Here is an 18,784-nt window from a genome sequence, read left to right as displayed (position 1 = left end):
GTTTTTTGCCTCGTTTTTTTTTTTTTCTTTCCTTACGGTGTTTACTGAAGGGGTTAACTAGTGGGGCAGTTTTATAGGTTGGGTCGTTACGGACGCGGCGATACTAAATATGTGTACTTTTATTGTTTTTTTTTATTTTATTTAGCTAAAGAAATGTATTTATGGGAATAATATATATATTTTTTTTCTTTATTTAGGATATTTTTTTTTTTTTTACACACATGTGGGGAATTTTTTTTTAACTTTTTTACTTTGTCCCAGGGGGGGACATTACAGATCATTGATCTGACAGTGTGCACAGCACTCTGTCAGATCGACGATCTGCTGTGCAGGGCTGCAGGCTTACCAAGCGCCTGCTCTGAGCAGGCACTCGGTAAGCCACCTCCCTCCCTGCAGGACCCGGATGCCGCGGCCATCTTGGATCCGGGACCTGCGGCGAGGAGGGAGGTAGGAGACCCTCGGAGCAACGCGATCACATCGCGTTGCTCCGGGGGTCTCAGGGAAGCCCGTAGGGAGCCCCCTCCCTGCGCGATGCTTCCCTATACCGCCGGCACACCGCGATCATGTTTGATCGCGGTGTGCCGGGGGTTAATGTGCCGGGGGCGGTCCGTGACCGCTCCTGGCACATAGTGCCGGATGTCAGCTGCGATAGTCAGCTGACACCCGGCCGCGATCGGCCGCGCTCCCCCCGTGAGCGTGGCCGATCGGCTATGACGTACTATCCCGTCGAGGGTCAGATAGGCCCAGGTCACCTCGACGGGATAGTACGTCTAAGGTCACAGAGGGGTTAAAGTTCCTGATCTTAAAGTTTCTCACATTTATATATAAAGGAAGACATCTAAACAGATTTCTCACTAGGTGTCAAAAACAGGATTTTTGGATGCTTACCGTAAAATCTGTTTCTTGGAGCCTTCATTGGGGGACACAGGAACCATGGGTGTATGCTGCTGCCACTAGGAGGCTGACACTATGCACTAAAAAAGTTCGCTTATCCTCTGCAGTGTACACCCCACCGACTGGCATTATGAACTTCAGTTAGTGGGAAAGCAGTAAGAGAAAAACAATAAGGTTGAAATAACATAACCACAAACATGAGAACTGTAAACATGAGAACAGTCGTAGAATACAGAACATCAGAAACTGAATAACATGGGAGGGTGCTGTGTCCCCCATTGGAGGCTCCGAGAAACAGATTTTACGGTAAGCAACCAAAAATCCTGTTTTCTCTATCGCCTCATTGGGGGGGACACAGGAACCATGGGACGTCCCAAAGCAGTCCCTGGGGTGGGAAAAACAGACTTCCATCAGGTCAGAGGACTCACCACTGCCACCTGCAAGATACTCCTGCCTAGGCTGGCGTCCGCCGAAGAGTAGGTATGGACCTTGTAAAATTTGGCGAACGTGTGGATGGAAGACCAGGTTGCCACTTTGCAAAGCTGCAGGGCGGAAGCCCTGTGGTGCACCGCCCAGGAAGCGCCGACTGCCCGGGTAGAGTGAGCCTTTATCCCAGGAGGTGGCACTCTGTTCTTGATCCGGTAAGCCTCCAAAATTGCCGTTCTGATCCAGCGAGCGATAGTCACCTTGGAAGCCGGCAGGCCTCTACGCGTGCCATCAGGAATGACGAAAAGAGAATCCGTCTTCCAGAAAGCGGCTGTTCTTGCCAGGTAGATCCTCACTGCCCTGACGAGGTCCAGCTTGTTCAACGATCGCTCCAGAGGATGAGTCGGAGCAGGACAAAAGGAAGGTAGAAAGATGTCCTCGTTGAGGTGGAAACCACCTTAGGAAGGAAGGAAGGCGGAGGCCTGAGGACCACCTTGTCCTGGTGGATAACCAAGAAAGGAGGTCGGCAAGAAAGGGCCGCCAACTCGGAAACGTGGCGGATAGAAGTAATGGCCACAAGGAAGGCCACCTTCCAAGATAGAACTGACAGAGAAACCTCCCTGAGAGGCTCAAAGGGGGAACCCCTCAGAACCTCCAGCACAAGGTTCAAATCCCATGAATCCACAGGAGCCCTGTAAGGAGGGACAGCATGGGCTACTCCTTGAAGGAAGGTCTTAACCTGTGGCCGAGAAGAGAGCGTCCTCTGAAAAAGGACGGAGAGCGAAGAAACCAGGCCCTTTAGGGAACTAAGAGCAAGGCCCGAATCCAGTCCTGCCTGAAGGAAGGCCAAGATGGAAGGCAGGGAAAAGGACATAGGTGAAACGGAGTTGGACTCGCACCAACGGAAGTAAGCCTTCCAGGTCCGATAGTAGATCCTGGAAGACGAAGACTTCCTAGCCTGGATCATAGTGAGAATCACCCGATCTGAAAGGCCGGACGCTCTTAGAACTGCGGTCTCAACAGCCACGCCGTTAAACTGAGCGACTGAGAATTCGGGTGGCAGATCGGACCCTGAGACAGCAGATCGGGTCTGTCTGGAAGGCGCCAGGGGGCGTCCGCGAGAAGATTGACGATCTCTGCAAACCAAGATTTCCTGGGCCAATCCGGGGAGATCAGAATGACCGGCACCCCTTCCGCCTTGATCTTTTTCAACAGCTTGGGAAGCAAGGGCAGAGGTGGAAACAGATAGCGGAGCACGAACTGCGACCAAGGAATGGCCAGAGGGTCGACGCCCACTGCGAGAGGGTCGCGAGACCTGGAGACGAACCGAGGAACCTTCCTGTTGATTCGGGACGCCGTGAGGTCCACATCAGGGGTCCCTCATCGAAGACAAATCTGATGGAAGACCTCCTGATGCAAGGACCATTCCCCTGCCGCGAGGCCCTCGCGGCTGAGGAAGTTGGCGGCCCATTTGTCCACGCCGGAGATATGCACTGCGGATATCACCGGAACCGTTGCCTCTGCCCAGAGGAGGATCTTGGATATCTCGGCCAAGGAGATCCGAGTCCCCCCCCTGATGGTTGACATATTGCCACCACCATGGCATTGTCTGTCTGGATTCGGATTGGAAGACCCCTAAGAATCCTTTCCCAGTGACGAAGGGATAGAAAAATGGCCCGAATCTCGAGGACATTGATCGGGAAAGAAGACTCCTGCGCCGACCAACGACCCTAAACAGTCAGGTGACGAAACACCGCACCCCAGCCGAGAAGGCTGGCGTCTGTCGTCACCACCTGCCAGTGAACTGGAAGGAAGGACCTGCCCTGGGAGATGAGAGGTGACATCAGCCACCAGTTGAGGGACCTTTTGACCCGGGGGAAAGCCGAATCAGACGATGCAGGGAGAAGACAGACCTGTCCCATTGTGAAAGGATGGCCTGCTGAAGAGGCCGGGAGTGAAATTGGGTGAAGGGAATCGCTTCCAATGTTGCCACCATCCTCCCCAGCACCTTCATGGCCGATCGGAAGGAGGGAGGCCGAGGACCCTGAAGCAGGCGAACCTCCCGACGAAGGATGGATCTCTTGTCTTCGGGAAGGAAGACTTTGGTCTGACGAGTGTCGAAGAGCATGCCCAGAAAAACGAGGCACTGAGAAGGGACAAGACAGGAATTCTTCCTGTTGACAAGCCACCCGAAACGGGCTAGAGTGTCGAGGACGATGGACAGACTTTCTTGAGCCTGAGGGAAGGACGGAGCCTTGATGAGGATGTCGTCGAGGTACGGAAAAAGTACCAGGCCCCTGACCCTCAAGATGGCTATCAGCGCTGCCATGATTTTCGTGAAAACCCTGGGAGCGGATGCAAGACCGAACGGCAGGGCGACAAACTAAAAATGCTGCTGATGCACTGCAAAACGCAGGAATTTGTGATGTCCCAGAAAAATCGGGACATGGAGGTAGGCGTCCCAGATGTCTATGGAGCACAGAAATTCCTGGGCCTCCATGGAAGCAATTACTGAACAAAGGGATTCCATCCTGAAGTGTCTCAGACGAACTCTCTTGTTCAGCAATTTGAGATCTAGAATGGGAAGAACCTTGCCGTCTTTTTTCGGTACCACAAAAAAATTGAATAGAAACCTGTGAACCGTTCTTTTTTTGGGACGGGAACGATTACCCCGGATTTGAGGAGAGAAGCGATGGCTGCGAAGAAACCCGGAACTAGAGCGGGGTCTCTTGGAGGTTGGGATTCGAAGAAATGATTCCGGGGTCGTGAAATGAACTCTATTTTGTTTCCCGAGGATACAACTTCCCTGACCCATGCGTCCTCTACTGAGGAGATCCAGACGTCTCTGAAGAAGAGGAGACGGACACCCAGCCTGGGAAGTGGGCTGGGGTCTTGTTGTGGGTCATGCTGAGGTGGACCTTCCAGACCTAGACCTGGAGGATCTACCTTTGGGGTAGCGAGGGCGCCAGGAAGGAGTGGGTCTAAAGGATACCTTCTTCTCTTGACGTGCCTGTGGCCTCTGCTGTTGGGAAAAGGAATCTGACGCCGCGAAACGACGAAAGGGCCGAAAAAAACTGAATTGCCGCCTAGACGAGGTTTAGACTGGGGAAGAAGAGAACTTGTGCCCCCCCCCGGTGCCATCTTTAATGATTTGGTCCAGCTTGGAACCAAAGAGACGTGAACCCTGAAAAGGTAGACTGGTAAGGGACTTTTTGGAGGACAAATCCGCCTGCCAGGCCTTGAGCCAAACGGTCCGAAGGATGGCAACAGCATTGCTGGAAGCCTGAGCAGCACAAGACGCGGCATCCAGGGAAGCGGAGACCAGGTATTCACCCGCATGAGAGATCTGGTTGGCAAGCTCCGCCAGTCGTCCGGGTGGAGCCCCGTCGAAGCTGTTTGGCCCATTTGGATATGGATTTTGAAACCTAAGTGGAAGGACAGGCATAGAGAAGATGCAGCCGCTTCGAAAGCTGACTTCGTGAAGGATTCTATGACTCTGTCATTGGAATCCTTCAGAGATGCCCCGCCAGATAGCGGAAGGACAGTGTTGGTGGACAATCTTGACACTGGAGGGTCCACCAAGGGAGAAGCAGTCCAATTAGCGGTGAGCTCCGGAGAAAAGGGATATAAAACGCCAAGGCGCTTTCCTCTCTGAAAGCGTCTGGTCGGATTCTCTCTTTCTCTGGTCATGATTTCCTCGAATTCAGGGTGAGGAGCAAAAACCTTGGAAGGTGGTTTAGACCGTCTAAACGAAACCGCCTGGTCTGCGAGTTCCGTAGCGGAATCTTTGATGCCACAGGTCTGATTTATCGCTCCAATGAGGTTCTGGACCATATCCCTCATACTAGAGATTTGGTTTGAATCCAGCTCCGAAATATCCTCCGAAGGCGCATCTGAGAATGCCTCGCATGACTCAGGGGAGGAGGACCGGGGGGAGGCCGACCACTGAGAGGGGCCATGAGGCGAGATGGAACGGGAAGAGGACTCAAACTGGCGTTCCTGTCTGGACCTTTTGCGGCCTATAACGGAAGGCTCAGACGGAGCCTCCTGCGACCCGCTGGCTACTGCGGGGGTCTGCAGAGGCAACCTATCAAGCACGGACACGAGGGTTTGAGACACCCGTGTTAGGTCCGCTACAGATTGTGACAGAGAGGCAGCCCAGGCTGGGATGGAGGCTTCGCTCTCTGGCGGAACAGCAGAGGGGTCCTGGGCGGTGGGCATAACGGGGTTGCTGCAAACCTGACAGAGGGGAGAGGACTGATCTGAGGGAAGTTTACAGTTACAAGATGAACACGCATAGTGTTTAACTAAGGCAGAGGAAGTAGAGGAAGAAGTAGGAGGACGAGAGCGACCTCCCTTGGAATTAGACATAGCGAACGGGTCCCTGAATGAATGCCAGAAGGTTAGGGGACAGGAGGGCAGAGGAGAGTGTCAGTCTGCAGTGCAGAGCTTCTCACGGCAGGTGAAGCGATTTCCAGATGGATGGCTGCACAGCTTTAAGATGCTCTTCAGGGGCGAAGATTCTTCCGGCTGGGGTGCAGGCAGATAGGAAAAAAACCTCTGGGGCACTCTCCTGTCCGGGGCCAGTTGCAGGGCTAAGGAGAAAGCAAGGGGTGAAGATGCCGGGATTCGCGCTCTTGGAGGGGCGGAGCAAGACGTTCGATGCGCGCCAAAATATTTCTCTGCCTGGGAGGTGGTGGGCGGAGTTAGTCGCCTGGCCAGGAGCACCAAGATGGCGTCGGGGCGGAGCTCGCCGAGAAAGACGGGCGGGAGAAAAGCCCGCCCGAGAAACCGGAAGTGAGCGGAGTCACGGCCGGAAGTAGGCCCCGATAGAAGCCGGGGCCTAAATTAGAGGCCGGTGACCGCCGGAGTAGGCCGCGGTACTGGAGGAGGTGCGGTTGCCGGCAAAGCGGCGCCGCGCCAGGACGGGTGACCGGCACCCCTGCAGAAGGAGCGGCGGCAGTAACAGCAGCGCGGCTGCTGTGGGATCGCCACGCCGCTCTGAAACACCGGGACCGCTGGCAAGGTGACCGCAGGGGGGAAAGGCCGTGCGGCTGCCTGTAATAGTGCGGTCGCCTGGAACAGTGCAGCCGCCAGGAGAAAAAACAGCACGGCTGCCCGCAAGGGTCTGCGCAACAGGGGCCTGACTCTCGCCTAATATTGCCCTTAGGAAGGGCATAGGGAGGCATATTTCTGAGGACCGAGGCCTCCCTAAGGCACAGGAAATCCCCAGGGAACCCCCCCATGACTATAATCTAGAGGCCTCTGAGGGAGGGGGAGAGTTGAATACTCACCTAAACATCCCATGCCGTGCTTACTAACCTCAAACCCAGGGAAGGTATCAGACTTCCAGAGAGCTGTGATGGACGTCCTCGTCTCCTCCAACCAACAGGCTCTGGTGGGCGAGTGGGTGGGGGACGGAGCTAGGACCGTCCACTGAGCACGCTTGTGTGCTAGGAGTCTTTCGGTCCTGCTGTCGGATCTATGAGAATACGGGGTGGCAGTACACGCCGTACTCATAGTCCGCATTGTGGGACTACAGGTGTGACTGTTCACCCTATATCCCTTCCGGAACCTGAAAGAAAACGACGCACGTTGAGGTAGATAAGGGTCTAATAAAAGACCTGTGTCCACCTCCTACTGACACTAAGCTAAACTGAAGAGTATAATGCCAGTCGGTGGGGTGTATACTGCAGAGGAGGAGCTAACTTTTTTTGTGCATAGTGTCAGCCTCCTAGTGGCAGCAGCATACACCCATGGTTCCTGTGTCCCCCAATGAGAGGCGATAGAGAAATTATATTTATATGTACATCTGTACCATGCTTTTTATTGTATTTTTTAGAAAGGTGCGGTACCTTAAAATAAATAAAAAATATGCAATTCTGGCGTTTCATATATATTTCTTAGCGCTACATCACTATGTGGCCCCGAACTAAATGAAAACCAATAATTACCACTGCTTCCTGACTCTTCTGAGCCACTATCACTGTCTTCTGAGTGTTTTCTATGCTTTTTGCTGGAGGACTTTTTCTTTCGTTTCTTTTTCTTTTTTTTCTTCTTTTCTCCTGCAAAGTTTTTACACAAATGAGAAAACAATTCTAATGTTATATAATTAAATAGAAAAAGCTCAGGGCTCACCCACCTTCTGAAGAATTATCTGTAACACTGAATTTTTTTGACTTTTCCTCCTCTTCAACAGGAGTGTGCTCATCGGAGCTGCAGGGAAATACAGAACAGACGTACTGAAAAACTGTTTTTTTTCAGTCTAGAATAATTACTTCTAGCTTAAAGAGGTTATAAAAATCAGGAGACCAATTGGAAGCTTGTTTTGAAAATTTTAAACACAAACTTTATTAACAACAATAACATATTAAAACAATAGGCAACCGTCACGTAGTGAGGCTATGTGCACACGTCAGGATTTTGTCAGGCTTTTTCCTCAGGTTTTGTAGCCAAAACCAGGAGTGGGTGATAAATGCAGAAGTGGTGCATATGTTTCTATTATACTTTTCCTCTAATTGTTCCACTCCTGGTTTTGGCTACAAAACCTGAGGAAAAAGCCTGACAAAATCCTGACGTGTGCACATAGCCTGACAGTGCCATACACACATGAATTGCAAAAAGACACCAGACACGTAAGTCTACCACACTGAAGTGATGTCTAGTGAGGAAAAACACTCAATATATAATACAGGTGCAGGTAACACACATATATATATATGTTCAGGCAATATGCCCTAACAGTATTGATCCCATGAGAATTAACCCACCGGTGTAAAGTGCAAGTAACACATATATATATGTTCAGGCAATGTGCCCTAGCAGCATTAATCCCATGAGAAGTGACCCATGGGTGTGAAGTATCTCTGAGCAGGAGACTAAGTCTGTACTAAGTACCCCATATCACATGCCTGAGCTATCAAAAAGTAAAAAAGAAAGATAGCATGCCTCACCAAGGTGTCGGTAGACCGTTGCACGTACCCCGACGCGCGTTTTGCCGCTGTTCGCCTTGCTTTATCAAGGGGAGTGTAGTTTTTGCCGCCTATAGAGCCTTTAAATACTTAAAAAACGAATCACCTGGCCGGTCACATGGTACTAGCAGCTGTGAACAAATGGCGCGTGCGCGCACCACCGTCCGGATCCACCCACCCCCGCCCGGACCTATCCAGCAACGGGGCCGGACGGGTACCAATTGGTCCCGTCCATACCAGATGCAGGAAGTCGCCGGAGGGAGGAGGGCGGAGCCGCGAAGACGGCGCGCACACGCGCACCACAGCCACAATGAAACAAGGTACGTCCCACAAAGAGGACGATACACAAAAGTGGGCGGAAGAAATACAAGCAACTAAATTAAAAAAATTCCAACGGGACATCAATGATAAAATCAAAATAAAATGTATAAATGGAGGAATCCAGGTGAAAGGTCATGCCCATTTTATAGAAATGAGTCTCAGTCGCGGTCCCGTTCTGCATCGATTAGATCAATGAGAGGGGAAACACAGCAAGCGAAAGCCAAAAATCGATTGGAAATTGAAAGTGAGGAGCCCACAACCAGCGGCAATAATAGGAAAATGAATACAAGACAAAATGCGAAAAAAGGATCTGAGGGTAAACAGTCGGGGAGTGGTTCTCAGGGAGGGCTACAGGTAATCAATTTGTCTGATCATATATTGACTGACACCCAAGTTGATGTATTAAGTAAAGGCCTGTCGTTTTCTCCCACTAATGGTTTCCATTATTTTACAGCATAAAAAGATCTCCATCTTTTTTCTTGCAAATTGGTATTAAAGAAACTACACAGTAAAAGTGAGAATGGCCTGGAGGGCTGGACTGTTGCTGAGAGGGACACCATACGGATATTGGAGGAATTATTAGATGAGCAAACTCCAAATGATGAAGGTGGGTTTCCCAAATCTATCTTCCCAAGGTCCACGAGGTTCCCTCCCTTGTCACTCTGCCCGGCGGTGGAAATATTCACCAAATTGGTATCAAATGAGTTAAAATTGTTACCATCACGCCGCCGGTATGACAATCTGACCCATAAACAAAGAGAAGCTATAAGACAACTACAATCTTTGGATGATGTGGTATTTAAGTCAGCTGACAAGGGAGGGAACATCGTGGTCTGGCCAATAATTAAATATGAACGTGAAGCGTTCAGACAATTACGTGATGGTCAGGTATATACAAAATTGGGATATAATCCGGTGGTGTCCTTCTCTGCACAGCTCCAAAAAATTCTAATTAGAGCATTTGACTCAGGTGTAATAAATAAAAAAGTTCTTGATGGACTTACAGTACAGTTCCCGAAGGCACCGACGCTCTATTTGCTTCCTAAAATACACAAGGATGCCGTCAACCCACCAGGACGTCCGATCATATCAGGGATAGATGGACTCTGCGATCCAATTTGTAAATTTATCGATTTCTATTTAAAACCTATTGTAGAGACATTACCTTCCCATGTTAGGGATACGACGGATGTCCTTGCGAGGGTTGACGGCCTCCTTGTTGATAAAGAGACCATCCTGGTGACTGCAGATGTGGAAACGCTATATACTTGTATCAGTCACGAGGATGGTATCCGGGCAGTCCGCTTCTTCCTGGGGGCCTCCAACCTGGACGGCCCGCTGTGTGAACTCATCCTTGAGCTGCTGCACTTTGTTCTCACGCATAATTTTTTTACTTTTAAAGACCAGTTTTATCATCAGAAGCGTGGCGCAGCCATGGGTGCGGCCTGTGCCCCTGCGTACGCCAACCTCTTTCTAGGTTTCTGGGGGAGGTTGGTGTTTGGTGAATCAGGGGCGGGGGCCGCCGACCATGTGCTGTGCTGGTTACGCTATATTGATGATGTTTTATTTTTTTGGCGGGGGACAGTGCAGCAGCTGGATGAGTTCATGGCTATGCTCAATGATAATATCTATAATATTAAATTGACATATAGATATGATGCAGTCCAAATGGATTTTTTAGACATCAGTCTGGGAGTGGACTCATCCTCCACTATTCAGACTGATGTCTTTCGGAAAGAAACATCAGTTAACTCCTTAATACATGCAACAACTGCACATAGCCATTCCACAGTTAGGGCCGTCCCGGTTGGACAGTTCCTAAGGGTGAGGTGGATCTGCTCAATGGATCAAAAATTTGAGAAGCAAGCCACGGATTTGAAAAATAGATTCCAACAACGTGGCTATAGCCAAAGATCTATCAAAAATGGGTACAATAGAGCCAAATCGGTGTCTCGGGATTCATTGCTGCACCAAAAGAGAAAAACTGAGAAAAAAGATGAGAATATACGCTTTATTTCGGTATATAACCACGAGTGGGACAATATGCGTAATATCTTAAATAAGTATTGGCCTATCCTTGGTGCTGAGCCCTCCCTGAGACCCTTCCTCACTGATAGACCTCTTATGACTCCTCGTCGCTCGAGCAATCTCAGCGATTTACTTGTTAAAAGTCATTATGTGGCACCCACCCCAAATTTCTTTGGTGCAAGACAACCTAGAAAGGGTTTTTTTTAAATGTGGCCATTGTTTGGCATGTGCCAATATGTATCAAACATCTACATTCAGTTCGGTGGATCAAAAAACATACCACATTCGGGAATATATTTCCTGTGGTACTAAGAACGTAATTTATTATGCGACATGTAGCTGCCCCCTCATATACGTGGGACTTACGTCGCGCGAATTGAGGGTACGTGTCAGAGAACACGTGAGGGATATTGCAGCAGCCAGAACAGTGGAAGATGTATCAACCCTCAAAACTATCGCTAAACACTTCCATTTGGCGCATAATTGTGATCCCAAAGACTTCAAAGTAAGAGCTATTGATGTTATACATATGGGTATTAGGGGTGGTAATATAAAAAAACTACTAGCGCAACGAGAATTAAAGTGGATAGTGACACTTGGGACTATGAAACCCGCTGGGCTGAATGAATCCCTTAACTTTGGGGTCTATCTGTAAATGCCATATATGCATGGCGTGGTTCTGCTTGCATTTTCCTTTCCCTTCTTCTCTTTTTACTTGCCCTTTTTTCTTTCTCGTTTCCCTATCCCTGTATTTTATTGTACATATGTTGTTTTTAATGCTTATATGTTTGTATTTAGGTTTATTATGTACGCTTGTCCGGTCTACGTGGTCCATCCCCTTTTTCTCTTATATGTGGGAGATATATGTTATCAAGCGGCTTTGTGAGAGGAAATACGTGGCTGATTGGAAGAACTGTGATACCCACTCTTATGCTGTATACATATATGAAGACGTCCCATTACTTTGTGAATCAAATTGTGGATTATACCAGGAATCTGGGCAGATGACGAATACCCAGCGCTGTGAAGTGTCACTACACATGTGGGAGAACGTTTTCTTATCAGCGGACATACTTACCACTGGTTATATGTATCTGCGGAGTGGTGATAGACTTTGCCTGACTTTGATGATTACGCGCGTGCGCACACCTCGTTTTCTTTGGTACCGCCCCCCCTTTGACTGACATGTGGGCCGGAGACAGATTCCATGTGATTATCTTCGTGGTGCGCGTGCGCGCGTTACTCTTATGGCCCCGACCCTTCTCCCCTCCTCTTTGTGGGACGTACCTTGTTTCATTGTGGCTGTGGTGCGCGTGTGCGCGCCGTCTTCGCGGCTCCGCCCTCCTCCCTCCGGCGACTTCCTGCATCTGGTATGGACGGGACCAATTGGTACCCGTCCGGCCCCGTTGCTGGATAGGTCCGGGCAGGGGTGGGTGGATCCGGACAGTGGTGCGCGCACGCGCCGTTTGTTCACAGCTGCCAGTACCATGTGACCGGCCAGGTGATTCGTTTTTTAAGTATTTAAAGGCTCTATAGGCGGCAAAAACTACACTCCCCTTGATAAAGCAAGGCGAACAGCGGCGAAACGCGCGTCGGGGTACGTGCAACGGTCTACCGACACCTTGGTGAGGCATGCTATCTTTCTTTTTTACTTTTTGATAGCTCAGGCATGTGATATGGGGTACTTAGTACAGACTTAAGTCTCCTGCTCAGAGATACTTCACACCCATGGGTCACTTCTCATGGGATTAATGCTGGTAGGGAACATTGCCTGAACATATATATATATATGTTACTTGCACTTTACACCCGTGGGTTAATTCTCATGGGATCAATACTGTTAGGGCATATTGCCTGAACATATATATATGTGTTACCTGCACCTGTATTATATATTGAGTGTTTTTCCTCACTAGACATCACTTCAGTGTGGTAGACTTACGTGTCTGGTGTCTTTTTGCAATTCATGTGTGTATGGCACTGTCACTACGTGACGGTTGCCTATTGTTTTAATATGTTATTGTTGTTAATAAAGTTTGTGTTTAAAATTTTCAAAACAAGGTTCCAATTGGTCTCCTGATTTTTATATGAGTATCCCATGGGAGTGTATAGTATTGTTTGTGACTGACGGTAGTCACTAAGATGAATCTGGAAATTTTGATATTTATAGCTTAAAGAGGTTGTCCAGGCTTGGTACAAAAGACCACGTGACTGCTGAATCGTGACAGTGTGCGGTATGTATGTTGTCACGATTCCCTGCTGTGAACAGGCGGTCACCTTTTCATATGTAGACACCTGCATACTTGCATTGACCGCCCTTGCAGCAGAATACTTTGGAATTGTGACCGTGTACGCACTGCATGCGATAGAGCAGTCTGCAGTCACATAGAATGACTGCAGACTTTTGTCCCAAGCCTGGACTTCCCTTTTAAACAGGGACAACCCATCTTCAACATTTGTGAAATAGCTACAAGGATATGTTCTAAATGCTTCATATGTGCGGATTCACCTCTCCATTCACTTATTTGGGAACAATATTCAAACATGAATGGATACAATGTGGTAGGTATGCCATATTGTTGAAGACGGAAATATCCCTTTACAGGGATTTCATCATCCTATTAATTGAAATGTGTTTATTAAAAAAAAAAAAAAAAAAAAGGCAACTTTGCAATTAACTTGTTATTAAAAATTCTCTCAGCTCCCAATAAAAAAGGGATTTTTAATGCTACAGTTTACTACTTGTTGCCACGGTTAACAACTACCTCTGAAATCTATCAGAAGTGGCAGGTTTCCCAGGAAGCGTTCTCTTACATGCTATTTGCTGCACAGCATGAAAAGCGCTACTGTGAAGATGGCCGGATTACTGGATCCAGTGACCATCCGTACCCCTGTGCTCCTCTGTAGCAGCACTCAGACTGGACCATTGGGGCAGCCATGTCAGTGGCCAGAACTGTCAATCATTATGAGTGCAACCCACCCGGCAGGCAGGAAGCCAGAAGGCAAGAGAAAGGAGCCCTCCTGAAGATCAATAATGAGAAAGTCACTGTAAGGGTCTGTGCATACGTTGGTTGCAGGTTTTTGTTTGCATAGTTTTGTCACAAAACCTGAAGGAATTCCTAGTACCAGCAAAGAGAAGGAGATTCCTTAAGTCTCATGCACACATTGCTTTTTTTCCTTGCAGATTTACATCTGCAGCATGTCAATGTTTCAGCGTTTTTGCAGCAGATTTCAACTAAGCTGCAAATACTTAACTTGTGCACATACCCTAAGGGAGCTTTCCCACAACATGGGTGAGAGGGCTTAGCCTATGCTATACACGCCTCATCGTGCTGGTGAGGAGAAAAGGGGACTCTAGTCTGGGGGTGGTACATACTAGTTATGATCCCAAAGGTAGCATCCAATACAGTTGTTATGTGAGAAATGAAGCATAACTTTTTTATTACTCATATTAGTAGAAAAACTCCATTTAAGAAACACAGGTATAACTTACTCTGGATCTGCAACTTTTGGCGAAAACCCCCAAACTTCTGGTGCTCCCAATTCTCCAATCCGTTCTCTTTCATTTAGACGCCTGCACAAAACATACAGTAATGTGAAATTTACAACACAAGAATGTCCACGTCTCACAGATGTCTGATATACTAGGATGTGTCTATAATGAAGTGACATATTTATATGTACGATAGTGTCTGTGAGGTGTGCCATCCATGGAGGTTCTCCAGGTATGTGATATCAATGACCAATTGATGAGGTAGTGAAGGTTTCACTCCCAGCAACCCCATGATCAAACGTTATTAGCTCTAGCGACGGACGGATGCAGACATTAAATGGAGCTGCAGTGCGCGATGGTTACACATCCGGCAGAGGATGCACTTCGCTTTTGGGTTTGAGGTTTACATCCAGCCTGAGCTAATAAGTGATACTGATAGCTGGATCCCACACTGATCACCGCTTCTAGGATAGATCATTAACATCACAGGCCTGGAGACCCTTGGAAGGACACGTTGGTGCCATAAACCGACATCGTGTGACATCCATGTTTCTTCTGGTTACCGCTGTTCTGGCAGCACAATGCCGAGATGCATTAGATCAGGCAGGTGCAGGAATTAGGGGCAAAAAACATCAGCAAATCCCATAAGACAAAATAAAGAAAAGTGACACCACCCTGCAAACGCTGACTGGGGCCCTGAATGTCCCCGCCGCTGTATGTGGAGATCTGTGTGCTGGAGCGCTGTCCGCACCGTGCGACCTGTGTGCAGCCTGGGGAGACTCCCACAGCGCAGGCGCCCACATCACCCCGCGGCCTTTCCTTACCGGGCGATGAACGCCTCCTGCCTCTGCCTCATCATCTCCTCCTTCCCCTTCTCGTAGTAGTCCCCCCACTGTTTGCCGTGGTACGGCCGGCTGGAAGGAGCGCGCTCTCTGGAGCGGCTGCGGCGGTGACCATTGCTGACCCGTTCTCGGGATCTAGACTTTTTCGTCCTCTTTTCCGGGGACCGGTCGCTGCTACTGCTGCTATGGCGCCGTTTCCGTGGAGAGACCGGACTGTGGCTCCGGGAGCGGTGTACGGGCGGCATAGCGGCCGCCAACCTGCTCACTACGTTGTTTACAAGGAACCGGAAATGGTTTCTACGGAAGCCGACACGTGTCTGTCTGATGCAAAACGCGTTCTCCTCACAGCAGAACCGTTATTGGAGGAAAGCATTCTGGGGGCTGTCTCTGTGGGGGGCGCCCGGATTTACAGGGGAGTTTTGCTGGAGGATGGCAGTCTCTGTGCCAAGGAGGAGGGGCATGAACTGGCACCTTGCTGTCCGCCATGCTCATGTTTATTTCACCCTTTTTGTCAGTGGCTTTGTATTTTCTACATGAGCTATAGGAGAGTGCTTGGCAACATTTGAGAACTGTCTTCAAGGAGATATTTTTTTGGTGAAAATTGAAAAGCCATGCCCCTTCTGCAGATAATGGCCATATATCAGCCATAAATTAACAGCACTGCCCCAAAATGAAGGGTTTGTCCACTACCACCCAAATGGACATTGCTCCTATTATGTCAGTGCTGCAACTCTCAGCAATCACGAGTTCATGTCTAGTGACCGCTGCATCCGATCAATGCTCCCTGATCGGTTGCGGCACTCAAAGGTCCGTCAGATAGAAGAAATAAAGACTGCAGCCAATCATCAACTTCTGATTGGCTGCAGCGGTCACATGACATTACTGCTGGAAAGCGCCGTGCCGAGATTGGAGTGGGGCAGATCTGGGAGTTAAGTATATATTATGTTAGGCTATGTGCACACGTTCAGGATTTCTTGCAGAAATTTCCTGAGCAAAACAGGACATTTTCTGCAAGAAATCCGCTTGCGTTGTTCTCGCGTTTTTAGTGCATTTTTTTTGTGGATTTTTCCGGAGGTTCCCAATGAAATAATATAGTGGGAAATCCGCAAAATTAATGAACATGCTGCGGAAAAAACGCATCATGTGCACAAAAATTGCGGAATGCATTCTAAATGATGGGATGCATAATGTATGTGTTTTTTTCGCGTTTTTATAGCGAAAAAAACTCGAAAAATCTGCAACGTGTGCACACAGCCTTAATGGGATGTGGTGCACTTAAAGGGAACCTGTCACCCCCCCCCCCCCCAGGCGTTTGAAACTAAAAGAGCCACCTTGTGCAGTACTAATGCTGCATTCTGACAAGGTGGCTCTTTTAGTTATTGGTGCTGTAACTAGAGAAATAATCCGTTTTGTAATTTGTCCTAAATTCCTTTTCTTCAGTCCTGGAGGCCAGCCTTCCCCCCCCTGCTGCAGACGCCACACAGCTGTCACTCAAATCTTCTTGGCGCCGCCTCCTCAGCGCTGTTTTGAAGTGAGCCGGTGCCTGCGCTCTTTTCTCCTGCCTGGTGCAGGCGCAGTGAGCGCTGCCCGTCCTCTGTCCTCATATGCAGTCTAGCTGACTGCGCCTGTGTCTTCTTATTTATTCACACTGCGGGGCTGGGATACACAGGCAGGGCAGCCGTACAGGCACAGTCAGCTAGACTGCATATGAGGACAGACTGGCAGCGCTCACTGCGCCTGCACCAGGCAGGGGAAAAGAGCGCAGGCACTGGCTACTTTCAAAACCGTGCTGAGGAGGCGGCGCCCGGCGCCAAGAAGACATGAGTGACGGCTGTGTGGCGTCTGCCGCAGGGGGGGAAAGGCCTGCCTCCAGGACTGAAGAAAAGGAATTTAGGACAAATTACAAAACGGATTATTTCTAAAAGAGCCACCTTGTCAGAATGCAGCTTTAGGGTATGTGCACGCGTCAGGATTTCTTCAGGATTTTTTGCGGGTTTTTTTTGTGGATTTCCCCAATAAAAACGCTATAATACCACATAAAAAACGCATACATTATGCATCCTATCATTTAGAATGCATTCCGCATTTTTTGTGCAAATGTTGCGTTTTTTTTCTGCAAAAAAAAAACGCATTCCAGAAAAAGAAGCAACATGTTCATTTTTTTTGCGGATTTCCCATGAAATTGGAGTGTCTGGAAAAAAACGCAAAAATTCCGCAAAAAAAACCGCACAAAAACGCTTAAAAAAAGCTTAAAAAACACACAAAAAAACGCATGCAGATTTCTGGCAGAAATGTCCGGATTTTGTCAGGAAAATTTCTGCAAGAAATCCTGACGTATGCACATACCCTTACTGCTGCACAAGGTGGCTCTTTTAGTTTCAAACGCCTGGGGGGGACAGGTTCCCTTTAAGCAGCTAAGAAGAGGGCGTTCCTTAGCGGACAACCCCTTTAAGTTTACATTACCCTTTCATCTGCAGTCCTATGTAAGACTATAAATAACACGGCGATAGTTACCTGGGTACACATAATTTGGTAGATGTTACCCACAGTCCCACATAACTAGTATTACCCCCATATAATGACCACGTAGTGGAAGATGCCAGTTATACTCCTGAGCGCTGTAGGCCATATATTGTTTATAACGCACAGATAAATCTAGTGACTCATTGGTGACGACCTCTCTAATCATTGTCATTAACGTTCCCTTTTTAGTCTCTTTGGCCCATGATGACATCTTCCATCCACATCTCATCTCTATAGAATGTAACACGAACATTTGGGCTACACAACCCACACAGTGCTCTACCCATCCGAATCCCAAGGTACTTTTATCAAAAACATCAATTGGTCCTGGAACTTCCCTTTTAGACCATAAGGTGGAGGTTGTCTCTGTTCAATTTTCCCACATTGTAATAGTTCTCCTCTGATATGATCCCCTTGTGGTAACTCTTAGGCCGGCGTCACACTCAGCGTAAGACAATACGGTCCGTTTTTTACGGCCGTAATACGGAGAAATGTTCCCAAAATATTGATCCGTAGTCAGGGTGTGTCAGCGTATTTTGCGCATGGCATCCTCCGTATGTAATCCGTATGGCATCCGTACTGCGATATTTTCTCGCAGGCTTGCAAAACCGACATCTAATGGATTTATGTGCTCAAATGTTCATTAAAACATATATACAGTATATATATATATATATATATATATATATATATGTCATTGAGACACATATATATATATTCTGTATTTAGATTTCATTCAGCGCGATATCTGTGAACAGCCGGTAATTCAATTGCCGGCTTTTCATTTCTCCTGCACAAACCCGACATGATATGAGACATGGTTTACATACAGTAAACCATCTCATATCCCCTTTTTTTTTTGCATATTCCACACTACTAATGTTAGTAGTGTGTATGTGCAAAATTTGGGCGCTGTAGCTGCTAAAATAAAGGGTTAAATGGCGGAAAAAATTGGCGTGGGCTCCCGCGCAATTTTCTCCGCCAGAATGGTAAAGCCAGTGACTGACAGCAGATATTAATAGCCAGGAGAGGGTCCATGGTTATTGGCCCCCCCCGTGGCTAAAAACATCTGCCCCCAGCCACCCCAGAAAAGGCACATCTGGAAGATGCGCCTATTCTGGCACTTGGCCACTCTCTTCCCACTCCCGTGTAGCGGTGGGATATGGGGTAATGAAGGGTTAATGCCACCTTGCTATTGTAAGGTGACATTAAGCCAGATTAATAATGGAGAGGCGTCAATTATGACACCTATCCATTATTAATCCAATTGTCTGAAAGGGTTAAAA

At 48.3% G+C, this 18,784-nt stretch overlaps 1 protein-coding gene across 1 annotated transcript in view; it reads right to left on the bottom strand.

Annotated features, from left to right (window-relative positions):
- NKAP (NFKB activating protein) overlaps positions 1 to 15,308 on the bottom strand; it is a 38,742-nt gene extending 23,434 nt beyond the window's left edge. The window contains exons 1-4 of the mRNA XM_077285172.1: positions 14,958 to 15,308; positions 14,134 to 14,214; positions 7,463 to 7,536; positions 7,275 to 7,385 (exon numbers count right to left, since the gene is read on the bottom strand). Of these exons, the coding sequence (XP_077141287.1) occupies positions 7,275 to 7,385; positions 7,463 to 7,536; positions 14,134 to 14,214; positions 14,958 to 15,220 (529 nt within the window). The 5' untranslated portion in view covers positions 15,221 to 15,308. The remainder of the gene's footprint in view (positions 1 to 7,274; positions 7,386 to 7,462; positions 7,537 to 14,133; positions 14,215 to 14,957) is intronic.
- Positions 15,309 to 18,784: the final 3,476 nt, after the last annotated feature.

This window comes from Ranitomeya variabilis, chromosome 2 (assembly GCF_051348905.1).
Source record: "Ranitomeya variabilis isolate aRanVar5 chromosome 2, aRanVar5.hap1, whole genome shotgun sequence".
Classification (NCBI taxonomy): Eukaryota; Metazoa; Chordata; class Amphibia; order Anura; family Dendrobatidae; genus Ranitomeya; species Ranitomeya variabilis.
Note: the sequence above shows the minus strand (reverse complement) of the source record. Positions and strands in the feature narration are given on the sequence as shown.